Below are 14,814 nucleotides of genomic sequence, written 5' to 3'. Positions count from 1 at the left end.
TGCAAAATGTATTGAATTGCGCTGCAAAGATCTGAACCAAGCAAGTCCCAGTACTCAAAGAAGAAACTGGGAGTCAAACCATCCTCCCCTGGACACAGCTACCTCGGGGGAGTGTCGTGAGGGTCTCATGGAGCTCCTCTAGCTGGAGGGGAAGCTCTAGTCTCTGACGTATCTCCTCAGTAACAAGGCAGGGAATCTGTGCCCAAACCTGCTCTCTACATACATCTTGCTCTAACTGTGGCTCAACTAACAAGCAAATCTCTGTAAAAGTCAGTAGCAACTGCACGCATATCCTCAGGCTCTGAAGCAACTGACCCGTCGGGTCTCCTCAACTAGCTGACGCTGGTGTGCGCATGGCGGAGACCCACCGTCTTAAAGAACCCCCCAGTAACTTTGTCACCCACTTGGGTCCATTTAGATGCCTGTCGATGGAAGGCAAACTCATGACTCCTCTCCTGCATCTGCTCCTCCAACCAAGGATTGTCTAGGTGATGCTCCTGCATCCTCTGCAAGAAAACCAACGCCCCGTCGTAGACGCTTGTCGTCCTCCCTTGCTGCAGACAAGCGAGCTGCGGACTCCTCGAGGAAGAAGCGACTAAGCTCAGCAAGTCCAGAGGCCACTCTACCAGCAGGGGAGTCCTGCAAAGTGCCACCACTCGCTCTCTAAGCTCTGGATCTAGCAAGATCCTCCCCGGGATGCGCAGCATCGTGCTCCCCCTCCTCTGTCTATCTGTCTATCACAGTGAGGATCACTAGTGCATGGTCAGAAAAAGTAGTCCCTGCCAGAATGCAAACAGATCCACGCATGTCACAAAAGTGGTCATTGGCGTAGAAGTGATCTATCCGAGATAGATTCACTCCTTCTACTTTGCGGTTAGAGCGAGAGAAAGACAAGCTGTTTGGGGGTCTCACAAAGCCTTAATGCTACCAAACATCAGAAACCCTCAAAGCCATACATAGACGCTTCCAAGCTTCCAACTCAGCTACCTTCAATCCTGTCAGAGGGGTCCTCCAGCATGTTGAAGTCTCCCCAACACATCAGTGCTCTGTATGCGGCAGAGACTCTACAATATGAGACCAAAACACTACTCGTGCACTTGCCACATTGGGCGCATATATGTTCAAGAAGCCCATGAGGCAACCCTGAACTTGCATAGTAATCCACTGAGCCCTGCCTGGCACAATAGTACCTCTGCCCACAATGGCCTGCTTCATGAGTCCACAATAGTCATACATACCCCTAGCTATCTTCGAGGCTGGCTTGGATGGGGAGTAATGCCCATTCGAGCGACCCCGAGATAGGCGTGACTATAAAGACTGTCCAACCCAGGGCCAAGAAGAGCGTGCCGATCGTCGGGCTACCTCCTCTGTCAAGGAGTCCTCATGTATATATACATAGCATGGTGGGCTCTGTGTGTCAGCAAAGAAGTGTATAACATTGTGTCTACATCCGGAGGTGTTTCTTGGTATTATTTTTTCTACGAAAGACGTGTGTGACTCGTAGTTTAAGGCAAAAGGTGTTGACGGAGTATCACAATCCTCCTTTTGTTGGGTACAAAGGCATAGATAGAGGCAACATTTCACGATGTTGAGAGATACTTCTATTGGCCACAACTCGAGAATAATGTCGACGAGTTTGTGCATACTTGTATGGTATGTCAGAAAGTGAAGTATGACAGGGACAAAGTGACATGACTCCTCAAGCCATTACCGATTGCCCTTGGGAAAGTATTGCAATGGACTTCGTATTTTATCTTCCCAAGAGTGAGAGTCGGCATGATGGCATATGGACTATAGTGGATAGATTTAGCAAGCAGGCTCATTTTGTACCAATGAAAAAGACAATGAAGGCCGATCATTTGGCAAAGCTATTTGTCTCGCACATCTTTCGGTACATGGGATGCCTACATTTATTGTTTCAGATAGAGATCCCTCATTTACCAAGCGGTGTGTGAGAATGTAGATACCATGCTCAAAGTCTCTTCGTCGTTTCATCTTTAAACCAGTGGACACTGAGAGATAACCAATCCAATGGTTCTTGACTTGTTAAGGTGTTATATTTCTGAACATAAGTCTCAGTGGGAGCAATATTTGCCACTGGTGGAGTTTGCATATAAGAACATTGTTCATACTTTGATGGGGAAGGCACCATTTGAGATTGTCGAGGGTGGCAAAAGGTTCCTCCTATTTTGTGCACCAAGGACAAGATTTTTCAAGCAGGCCACTTCGTACAAGATTTGGAGACTCCTTGTGCTAAGGTCAAGGAGGCTTTGCATAAGTTTCAAGAACGGCACAAGAAAGCAATAGACAAGCATCGTTGCAACTTGCAATTGAAGGAAGAAGATTGGGTGCTTCTTTGGTTTAAGAAGGTACACCTTATGAAAATGAAGAATAAGGAGAAGCTTTTCCAAAGCTAAGTATGCGATACTATGGGCCCTTCAAGATTACTGAAAAGATCAATGATGTATGCATCATCTTGAGTAGCTAAATACTTGGAAGATTCCCAATGTCTAACAGGCTTGGACACCCAAGTGAGAAATCAATAGCAACACATGAATAGAAACTGCAACAACTGAACTTGAAGAGAGAGAGAGAGAGAGAGAGAGAGAGAGAAGAGGAGAGTGAGTTTCGCTTCCAGATGCACTGGCCCCGCCCCAAAGACTGGCGGCCCTTTCTGTATTTCTTTCTTTATTGATGATTCGCAAAGTACAACAGTCGAGAGCACCTCCTCTACAATTTGTGCACTATATAATATAGAGTGCCAAAGAGGGTTCCTAAGGCCAAAAAGCATTAGATATGAAAAGCTGGCACCAAAAAAACTGTTTCCTAAAATTTCAAGGTTTCCCTAAGAATTCACCACGAATTCCAGGATGTCTGTCCCCCCCCTCCTCCCCTTCTTGAAGGAAGAGTAATTGCCCTCAATCACGCCTGCAAAACAGACAAAGGACAAGAACTAGCTTAGTAGACACCAACTCTATGCTCCCATGCACTAGACTACACACATCTAGCACTTGCATAAAGACAACAGTCACCGAACATTCACTTGCATAAATCATGATCATTGTAGTCACTGCGAGAACCCATGAAGGATTGGATCCTTCGTAGAAGAAAAATCGTCTAAGCTCTAATACCACTGTAACAGGCTTGGACACCCAAGCAAGAAATCAATAGCAACACATGAACAAAAATCACAACCACTGAACTTGACTAAAGAGAGAGAGAGAAGAGGAGAGTCGACACAAAGTGGCAGAGTTTTGCATCCAAGTTCACTTGCCCCAAAGACTAGTGCCCCTTTTGGTATTTCTTTCTTTATTGATGATTCGCAAAGTACAACAGTCAGGGAGCTCCTCCTCTACAGTCTGCGTGCTATAGAGTGCCAGAGAGGGCCCCAAGGCTCATATTTAAAGGCCCAAGGCCAAAAAGCATCAGATATGAAAAGCTGGCACCAAAATAACCGTTTCCTAAAATTTTGGGATTTCCCTAAAAATCTACCACGAATTCTGAGATGTTCATACAGTTGCCACATCATCATATTTTGAGGTTTTAAATTGATCCCACTAGTTGGACAAAGTCATTCACGGGCATCTTTGATGGAGATCAGGCCCATGTTTGCTCATAGGCATGAAAAGGCTAACATGTAACCTATGAGAGACAACCAATGTGATACCCATGGCTGGAATAGCAGAAATGGCAATAATTTGAACTGCATGCAGCACTTTTAAACAACTACAGACTGGTAAGGAACATATTTTCAAATAATAGATTTCTACAAAATAGATGGTAGTCTGTGAGAGACGGCTATGATTGCAAAACAAATTCAAATGAACAGGTGCAAACTCCTTGGAGAAAGAGGGTGACATTCAGCCTTTGTAGATTGCAAAACAATGGTTGTACAAACACGCTGCCAAATTTGTTTCACTTGAATGCTCCCCATAATTAAACATGATAAGAAAAATCCAAAATCATTGACCACGTGTTGTAAATGGACATAAACCTTTGACATGATACATGGATAGTAGATATTCTTGACAAAAGAGCTTGTATTTCACACAACTGAAGGACCCATCACATATGCCGAAAGATGTTTCATGTTTCCCAGATCAAGGAGAAAGCGGGCATATTGGAGAAAGATGCATGGGAAAAAAGGAGGGTTGGAATGGTGAAGTCAGGCAAAGGAGAAAAAGGGAAAAGGGGGAAGGGGGGGGATTTGATGGCTAGGGGGTAAGGTGAAGGGGATATGGATTGTAAGTTACGAATGCACAGGAGGACAGGATTTTACCTTGCCATTTAATGTACACTCTTATGCTGCAGTAATCACAATTAAACAGGTATATTGTCTTGTGTGTATTGAGGAGATGGCTCGAAAGGTTTGCCCTTGAAACTGCATCGTCATTTTTTTGGATGAAACTTCTATTGTTTTATTATTTATAACCCCTTGGCTTGTATCAATGACAGATAAGTCACTATCCAAAAGGGTACAAACAGGAAAGAATTGCTGGATTAGGTCTCAATGAAGAGGAACTTAAGAAAAACCCGGTAAAAACTCAAAAAACTGTCTGTCTTCTACTATAGTACTATGTACGTCAACTTTCAGGCTGATCTTTTATTTCCCATAACTAGGAAGTGCCTTATGTAGGGAGATGTTGTGTATTAACATTCTAGGCTTGTTGTGCAGGTGCTTACTGAATACGCCGTTCAAGATCTAAACCAGAACATCACATTGCCGTATGAGGACAATTCTTTTGATGTTATTACGAATGCTGTAAGATTTTTTTCTTTTTTCTTTTGTGTGTGTGTGTGTGTGTGTGTGTGTGTGGATGTTTTAATAAATGTATAAATAACACGAAAGAACATTAACAGTTCTAAGAAACCTAGACCAAAAAAAGTGGTAGAGATGGTACAAAAACTGTTTTATGTAGAAAGTCTTGTACAGTGTTAGGGTAAGAATGAAGCATCGTTCCTAGTATAGGGATGGACTTTTATTCGTCCAGTAAAAGCACTTTGTATAGCTACCACTTTTGGAAGAAAAAGGAGGAGGATCCTCACCTGCACCCATGCAACCAAACAAAACACTGAGTTAGGCTTGGCTACATATGACAAGTGTTGCAGACCCAATCTAGTTGTTATCCTTGTCGTTTTTTAGACGGAAAAAATCTTACTATACGAAATGTAGTATTCATGAAGTAGGAAAGCCTTATATTTAAGTTTGTCTTTTGCAAAAGAAAGCATCTCAAAAAAAACTAGATTAAATGTTTTTATCCTTCAATCCCACAAACATTCTTTCTTAGACCAAATTCCCAGCAATAGATGGTTTAAGAGCTCAACCAAATAAGAGCAAGCCAATCATACGGTTAGTGTTACAAACGGGAGCGCACATGAATGATCAATAGAATTAAATAAATAGAATATGAGAGAGTATAGGGAGAAGAGAGAATGTGAAGATCCACACAGTATTCGGGGACAGAAGATTGGCTGGTCTTCCCCCCCCCTCCCCTTCTTTAAGAGTATCTTTATTTATGAGGAGAATCTTATACAAGCACATAAACCGGAGGTGGGGCACTATGCCCACGATCCATTTCAGATCTGAGACTTGATGATACTTTCCTTCCTTTTTAGAGCTCAAGAGATGGAGCTCTCTACTCTGTGATCCTCCGGTTTCATCTAAGAGCACATCCACTTTATAAACCGTCTCAGATTCCATTACAGGAATCCCTCGAGCGCAAGCCGAAGCCCCTTGCTCGAATCTCAAAGGTAGAGTACCTACAAAACACAAACACAATAGCAAACTCTATGAAACTCTTGTACAAACCATCACTTTTTTCTTCAAGCACGGAAGGCAACCTCCAAGGGAAAACTCGTCACGTGAACTTGTTGAACCGTCACAGGAAAATCTCGACATGCAGTCTCTCATCTAGGGCATCTTGCAATTCTGATGCCATAAGGAGCGCCTAGAGATAGACACACACACACACAGAGGGAGGGCAATTTCTTGCAAAAATAGAGAGTGTCAGGATGCTCAGTTTTTGGGTGGTATTTTAGTAAGTGACTGTCCAATTTTTAGTTGGGCAGTCAGATACTCTTTTCAAATTTGTCCAAACTTGCAAATCTCATAAAATCTGAATTTTAAAGTTAAAAACCTTGCACACACACAATCCACACGTCCCCAGATGCACTCACATACACTGATGCAATGTCGATATAGACTCCTTTATGGGAAACCATCTGCTTTTCCGAAAAGCACTCAAAAAGCAACTGCATTTCTTCAAAGCTACTCAGAATCCATCTTAATTCAAGTGCTTGCATCTTACATGTAACTCATCCTCAGTCCGGTTTTCCCACTCAGACCATGGAATATTCCCTCATTGATGCTCCTATCACCCATCATGTAACACATCGGGAATCTCTGTTACTCACTCTCTCAACCACCGAACTCACAAAACAACTCCTTAGGGATACTCTATGTCACCCATCAAATGACGCATCTGAGATGTCTGTTCTTGATGGCTCGTTCATTCTCGTAGAACTACATTTCTAACTTGACAGTTTATGTGCAGTAATGTAAATCTTTCTAATTTCATTGAATTGATATTACTCAACATCCCTCTGAACCATTCAAATTCTCTAGATAAGGTGCTAACTCCTGCTCAATCATCCATTGGACATCCATAGTGAAGAAATCCTTGATTCATTAAATACTTCCATGTAATCTTTCCATACTTAAGTGGCCGTTTGGAGTATCTCTTTTGTTTCCTCAACCTCGGGGGTTCCTCAGCAATAGGCTAGCAATAGGTTGGCTCAAAGACAGTCCTACATATGGTTGGAGTAAACTAACATGGAAAGCATTATGAATCCTCCAACTAGGTGGTAGCTCTAATCAGAATGTGACATCATTCACTTGGTCAATCATCTGAAATGGCCCATAATAACGGTTGGAAATTTTAACCACCTTCCGCTCATGAGTCGCTTGCTTCTTCAATCTTGTCGTCTCAAACTCAAGTAAGATCAATTGACCCACTTTCAAGTCTAAATTTCTCTTGTGCTTGTTGCAGCTTTCTTATGCTTTTCCTAAGAGCACAAAATTGCTTTCTTCACTTGCCTATAGACATTATCCAAATTGGACGAACTCATCTATTGCAAATGTCTTATCCTTAGTTAAAAGAATTGATAGAAGCAAAGGCTTACCATAAAGAACCTAAAAAGGAGTTGTTCCCGTAGAGAAATGTACGCTATTGAGAATCATGATCATTGTAACTTATTTAGCAATCACATCCAAACCGCACTGGTCTTTTCACAAATGTCTTGATCAACTAAATCTCGTTACTATCATATCCACATTACCCCTTAGGTGAATAAGACAAAATGTTGTAGTCATTTCACCTTTCAAACATGCAGTCAAACAATAACACACATGAGAGAGCACATGTAACAAATTCATTTTAGGAATTCCCATTTGAAGTACTTCTTTACATAAAGTCATTCAGCATAATACTATCAGTCCGTCAGTATCCCTAAAACATCAAAAGAAATTAGTGACTTTATTTCATCAAGGTAACCTGTGACGAATGAGCAGAGTAACTCCCCTCTTGTGCAGTCCGCATCGCACCAGATTCGACCTGCTCATTCATCAGTAACTCTTGGAATAATGAAACATCAAAAGAAATTAGTGACTTTATTTCATCAAGGTAACCTGTGACGAATGAGCAGAGTAACTCCCCTCTTGTGCAGTCCTCACCGCACCAGATTCGACTTGCTCATTCATCGGTAACTCTTGGAATAGTCGGTGCTAAACCAAAAGCTTCAAGGTAAAGCTCTGATATCTGAGAAGTATCTGCTAGGTCCTCCCTCCTCTATCCACCTGGCATCCAGAGCCGGATAGTTCCTAAACTTGACTAAATACCGGCGTGTTAGCCCGAAAAACTACGAACTTCATGTACATTCTTCAAATCTGACCAATCTCTAATGGTGTCAACCTTGGCCGGGTCCATCTTTACACCCTTTGCAGAGACAATGTGTCCCAAAGAGTGTATCTTTGGTAAGAAAAACTCGCTTCTTTTTCCATTAACCACCTATCAATGTTGTCGTAGTGCCTAGAAAACCTGTAACAAATGGTGTCTGTGCTCTGCTTCACTCTTGGAGAATATGATGATGTAGTCGAAAAAGGTGCGTACAAATGACCAACACTCTTTAAAAATCCTGTCCATCATTCTATTGAATGTTGCAGGAGCATTTGTAAGACCGAAAGGCATCACCAAATACACCAGCAAAGACGAGCGCCACCAAATGCGTCGCGATGGCTAAATGGTGTGCCGTAGAACAAAAGTGGACCAGCCATGAGACCATCAAATGCTATTACAATCAGAATTTTTTGAGGGAATGCCCATACAATCCTCCCTCCCCTAATGAACCAACCACCACCACCAAGGTACCCAATGGGATAGAACAGCGTGGCACCGAGGGTCAAAAGACCATAGCCATTGCTAAACGCAGTCTTGTATACATCTCCAAGAGCGATCCTGATCTTATGATAGCCACTTTTCAAGTCGATTCTATTAAAGCATGTAGAACCCTGTAACCTGTCTAACCAGTATATCGTCAATCCTGGGTATTGGAAACATGTTCTTGAGGTGATTGTGTTGAGAGCTTATCATGTGCTTATCCTGGATTCATCTAGGTATATTTTTTAGTCGTATAGCAGACATGCAGATTTCACATTGTGAAGCTTTCGTCCGAGTTACAACTAGTTGATATTGTGCTAATTCTTTCTATCTTTCGTGGTGCGTATGCCCTATCAACTACCTCATTTTTGTGCTAATTTTTTCCGATTTAATGATTCTTGTAGTGCAAGGCTTCATTATGGTTGTGTCTGCCCTTGATCTCCGGAGTCATGACAGAAACTCAGTACGCTGATCTATGTGTTGATGTATGCTCATGTGTCTGTGCGTGTGGTGTGTGTTGTGTTTGGGAGCATATGTTAGTACCTAGTTCTACACCCACTATTGGGCACTGATGATGTTAGTGGGAATGTGGTGGTATTTAGTCAATACTATGCATGATGGAGCTGATGGTTATATTGTCCTTGTGGGTGATTACCATGGGTCTATACCTTGCACTTTCCTTTAAGGGTGAATCTTGGCTTATCCTGGATTCATCTAGGTATATTTTTTAGTCGTATAGCGGACATGCAGACTTCACATTGTGAAGTTTTCATCCGAGTTACGACCAATTGATATTGTGCTAATTCTTTCTATCTTTCGTGGTCTGTATGCCCTATCAACTACCTCATTTTTGTGCTAATTTTTCCGATTTAATGATTCTTTTAGTGCTAGGCTTCATTATGGCCGAGTGTGCCCTTGATCTCTAGAATCATGACAAAAACTCAGTACGTTGATCTATGTGTTGTTGTATGCTCATGTGTGTGTGCGTGTGGTGTGTATGGTGTTTGGGATCATATTTTAGTACCTAGTTCTATACCCACTATTGGGGCACTGACGACGTTAGTGGGGATGTCGTGGTATTTAGTCAATACTATGCATGATGGAGCTGATGGTTATATTGTCTTGTGGGTGACGACCAGTCACCATGGGTCTATACCTTGCACTTTCCTTTAAGGGTGAATCTGGGCTTATCCTCGATTCATCTAGGTATATTGTATTGAGAGCTCTGCAATCAATGCAGATATCTTTCTTTAAAACCAAGAACATTGGCAAACCATAAGGTGATGTACTAGGATGAATTAGTTTTCAAGAAGCTGTTTTACTTGGTTCATAATTTCCTCATTTTGGTCTTTGCTAACTTGGTAAGGTGGCCGGTTCAGTGGCGTGCTATCGGAAATCAAATCAATTGTGTGATCTTCAAGTCGCTAAGGAGGTAACTCTCCCGTAAGCCTTTAGAGAAACAACCGGCTTAAGCTTGCAAAAAATATTGTCGTTCCTTCTTGAGGTCGTACAAATTTGAGGTTTTATTGTCATTCAACTCATTCAAGTAGATTGAGTAAACAAATAGACTGGATTTCATTAATTTCGAAATAGTCGAAGCCGATACAAGTGGGATGGACTCGCCCTTTAATTTTACATCAAGTACTATATCTTGATTCTTGAATGTCGCTTTCCTAGCCTTATAGTCAACCACAACGCCGTTCTTAGGGTAGTTGTTTGACAGGAGGGCACCACGTGCCAACGGAAAAGAACAGACGGAGCAAACTTTTAAGCACTTCAATAACAACTAAATTGAAAGAGATGCACGACACACGAGACGTGGAGTAGCAAAGTTCCACCCCAAGAGAGCACTGTCCCCAAACGATGGCGCCATTTAGGTATTTCTTTATATTGTTTCAACTCAGTACAGAGGGGAGTGGCTCTATTGTGCACCTGCTCCCGCAAGGATGCTTGAGAGAGAGCCCACCCTTTGTATTTACAAGCCCAAGGCCTTCCCAATAGCAATACATGAAAAGCATTTGATCCAAAAGCTACCAGTGACTTTCGCGAAAATCCATACTACCACGTCAACAACCTGTCAGCGCGTTTTACGGGCATCCGTACAGTGCCATGTCTGCATGTCACGGAAAATCCACAGCATCCGTATTGTCCTGCCAGGAGGTCATCAACTTGCTGCACAAAGTCTTTGTAAGTGTGGGTCCTCCATAATTCTTAGGAACTTGGGCGCCATCGGACGGGGTCCCATAAGTTGGTAAAACTTTAATTCCCTCTTATAATTCGTGAGTTCAGACTATTCTGAACTTATGAAGGTATATATAAACTTTAATTACTTGGTCCACTCAACGAGGATCTATAAGCTCTTCTACTGCTTCTAGGGTTTAGGCCCCTCGGTCGGGATCTGCAAGTTGGCTAGGGTTAGGTCTGGGAAACCCTAACCCGCTGGGTCTTTAGTGGCTTGACACGTTTGCAGTTTGTGAGGTACCAGGGGAGCAGTTTGTGAGAGTACCAATGGATTCCCAAAACAACATCACACCGTGTGTTCAAAGTACAAGAGTGCGGATAGGCGCTAACACTCAGACTCTGCGTCTAGATGTTCTGAGTTGTGAGAGGCCAACCCGCGTATTTAAAGATTACAAGGATGCCAAAAGCAGAGCCCCAAAAAGCTTCAAAAGCTGAAATCAAAAGCTTTTAAAATAAAGCAAAAGCTTTCTCTCACAAGCTCTCTTGAGCCCTAAAATAAAGCTAAAAGCTTCTCTCTCACTCTCTTGCGTAGTAAAAGCAAGTAATCCCCAAAAGCTCTGTCCCTCTCTTGCGTAGAAATCAGCCAGCTTTTGCGTAGAAAAATCCGTACAGTTTTTTGTCACGTCAGCAGCCTAGAAATTCCGTTGGAAAATGCGGGGGTCCGTACGGCAGTGCCATGTCAGCATGCAGTGCAAATTCCGGTGCCACATCACTGCCATGTCCGTATTTCAGCCAGACTGTATTTCCCGGGATTGTCCATGCCACTGTGACATCATCACATTTGTGACATACCCCCCTCTTGAAAGCATTGTAATCGCCCTCGATTACCATTGCAAAACAGACAGAAGCCATAAACTGTCTTAGCAGACACTGACTGTTAGTACCGACGCACTAGGAACACATATCTAGCACATGTACCAATCGACAGTCACATCACACGACATCACAGGACATCAATTGACATCACAAGACATCACATGACAAATCACATTCAACATTCATTCGGATCATTAGACCATATTTATCGGCAATGCAGTTAGCAATCACATCTAGATCCACTCAAGACCTCATAGATGCCCAATTGACTAAACCCTATTGCAACCATGTCTATTCGAGATCATTCAGACCAAAATGCTGCAGTCATTTCGTCTATCAGTTCTTGCACTTGAACAAGTCAAGAACAAGTCAGTTTCATATTTAACGGAATTCCATTTCATAAAGTCATCCAGCAGAATACTGTCAGCTCTCAGTATCCTTGAAGCTCAAAGAGACATCAGTGACTCTAGTATTCAAAAATCGAGGCATCTGTTGACAAAGGAGCGGAGTAACTCCCCTCTTGTGCAAACCCACTGCACCAAATCTCCGGCCAAGCTGAATTCTGGGTTCATTTGGAATAGACTATGCTAACAAAAGAATATCTGCTAGGTCTTCCTCCTCCATTCGCTTCACGTCCATTGCGAAGTAGGTCTTGAATTTAACCAAGAGCCGTTAGTTCGCTTTACCTTCACTTTCTTTTTGTGCCAATGTCTGTTCTGGAACGAGTATCTGCTCGTTTTCGTCCATTTTGGGTTGTTCATCATCAGGCACATCACCTTCAAAAGCTTCAAGAGACCACATGAAAAACATTTGTGAATCCTCCAAGTAATATGGCTGCTTCAGTCCAAAGGAGACATCATGGATCTTTTTGGAGATCTGGAAAGGTCCATAGTATCGCATACTAAGCTTTGGAAAAAGCCTCTCCTTCCTCTTTTTCTTTCTCAGGCATGCCTTCTCAAAATTTAAGAGCACCCAATCATCCTCCTTCAATTTCAAATCGCGACGATGGCAATCCGCTACCTTTTTCTGTCTTTCCTGAGATTTCGGCAAAGCCTCGCGGACTTTGGCAAAAGCCGTGTCTAAGTCGCGCGTATGCTCATCAGCTTCAAAAATCTTGTCTTTCGTGCTAAGGAAGGGTGAAACCTTCGTAGCAAATTCAAGAATCTCAAATGGAACCTTCCCCATCAAAGAGTTAATCGTGTTTCACTGAATTAGCAATCTCTGATTGCCAGTCAGTCTGCGGGTGGAACGATGACAAGAACTGCAACCACGTGCCTATGTTCTCCCAAATAGCCGCCCGAAACAAACTCGTGAATGTGGGGTCCCTGTCGGAAACAAATCGTCTCAGGCATGCCATGTAATCTGAAAATTTGGGCCACAAACAGTCCAAATACCATCGTGACCACTCTGTGTTCTCGGGAGATCAAAATTGAAATCCATTGCAATACTTTCCCAGGGGTAGGTGGGTATGGGCAAAGGCTATAACAATCTCTGTGCTTTATGCCTGTCAAACTTGACCGTCTGGCATACCAAGCAAGTGCGCACAAACTCGTCCACATCCTTCCTGAGTCTCGGCCAAAAGAAAAATCTCTCTACCCCTTTCAAGGTGGTAGCAATGCCGTGGTGACCCCGTAAAAGGCGGACAATGGCATTCGGTTAGAACCTTTTCCCTCAACGGCTATCTTTAAATCAATCCTGCTAAAACATGAGGATCCCTGTAATCTGTCGAGTATATCATCGATCCTAGGAATCGGAAATCTGTTCTTGATGGTGATTTTGTTGAGAGCTCTATAATCGATGCACATTCTCCAAGATCGGTCTTTCTTCAAAACCAACAACACTGGAGAGCAATACGGTGAAGTACTAGGCTGGACAAGACCCTTTTCCAAGAGGTCTTTCACTTGGTCCATAATCTCTTCGTTGCTCAGCTCACACGGTAAGGTGGCCGGTTCGGTGGTGTGCTTCTTGGTATCAGATCAATAGTATAATCTTTAGGACGAGCGGGTGGTGACTCGCCTGACAGGCCCTCTAAAAAGCAATCGGCATGAGTGTGGAGAAAATCTTGGCGTTCATTTGTTCAGGTCAAAACATATTCGACCTCATCCATCGTTCAGTTCTCTCCCAAAAAAAAATGAGTAAAGAAACTGAAGTTCATCAAGTACAATCTCTGAGCCCTTCATTTGTCAAAGTCGCATTCTCGGCAAGGTAGTCAACCACGGCGTTGTTCTTGTGGTACCAAGGGATTTCGAGTAGAATGTCACAACCTTCCAAGGCAATTACGTAAAACTCCTCGTGCCCTAAACACCCTTGTCATTGCAAACGAAGTTTGCCAATGCTCGATGTAATGGCAACATCCCGTCCGGGTGCCACTCGAACTACCTCCGCCTGTGGCCTCGGCCTATCGAGCGTAATTCCAAATCGACCCGCCAATTCAAGAAGTTGGCCTTGGCTCCTTCAAAAGAGCTTCCTGATCTTTCCCTTTGTCCTAAAAGCGGCAAAGTGTGTACTTTCATTCATTTGGTTCAGTTTGGGTCCCACGCAATGTGGTACCAATTCTGCTTTTTATCTGCCTTTTTTGCCATGTCCCTCAGTTGCTTTAGAACTTTCTGGCCTTTCAAGTTTCTTCATCCTGTTCATTTGGTGCCTTTTTAGGGCACTTCGCAGAGATATGTCAAGTTTCCCCACATCCAAAGCACTTCCCTTCCCTGATGTAGCGAGCTCTCTCGTGAAGAGTGAGCTTGGGTCGTGCATCTTTCTTTTCTAGGTTGCTCTTCCTCTTTCTACTTTCATTTGTCAAAGTCTGTTCGGCTCTTTGTGTCATGATCTCATCGGTGGGGTAGGTCAAACTGCCTGAATGAATGGCAAAACCCCGCTTCGCATGACTCATCAACTCCTGAATGGAATCTGACTTCTGTTCCAAGCAGTGGTCTCGGATCTATTCAGATCTACTACCGATCTATTCAGGTCATTCACTCTCTAAAGCAGATCTACCTCTCTCTATGGATGTGACTATTACATCTAATCCCACTGCTTTTGAATTGATCCCATAGGTCACAGCACTTTTCCATTATCAGGACTGTCGCCTTCCCCTGTCCCCCATAGAATGTCAACCTCTTCCCTGATCGTTTTGACTTTGGGCTGGTGTAAGACCACCTCCAAGGAAGTTGATTATAACCTTCAAAGGTTTGTGTTGTGCTATAAATCATATCCTGGCCTCAGTTTTAGGATAAGGTAAGATCTATTTTAAGAGCTTGCTCCCTTGAGCTGGCTCACCCTCCATGCTCGTGTGTGTTTAGTCTCTTGATGTCTTGGTCTCCTCCAC

General features: G+C 43.0%; 1 protein-coding gene across 1 annotated transcript in view; it reads left to right on the top strand.

Moving 5' to 3' along the window:
* Positions 1 to 14,814, top strand: part of LOC147466071 (S-adenosyl-L-methionine-dependent methyltransferases superfamily protein) — a 112,213-nt gene that overhangs the window by 95,808 nt on the left and 1,591 nt on the right. The window contains exons 4-5 of the mRNA XM_086523656.1: positions 4,456 to 4,536; positions 4,676 to 4,762. Coding sequence (XP_086379782.1) covers positions 4,456 to 4,536; positions 4,676 to 4,762 — 168 coding nt within the window. The remainder of the gene's footprint in view (positions 1 to 4,455; positions 4,537 to 4,675; positions 4,763 to 14,814) is intronic.

Source organism: Adiantum capillus-veneris, chromosome 1, assembly GCF_014529385.1.
Source record: "Adiantum capillus-veneris isolate H3 chromosome 1, ASM1452938v2, whole genome shotgun sequence".
Lineage (NCBI taxonomy): Eukaryota > Viridiplantae > Streptophyta > Polypodiopsida > Polypodiales > Pteridaceae > Adiantum > Adiantum capillus-veneris.
This window is presented reverse-complemented; position numbering and strand designations above follow the sequence as displayed.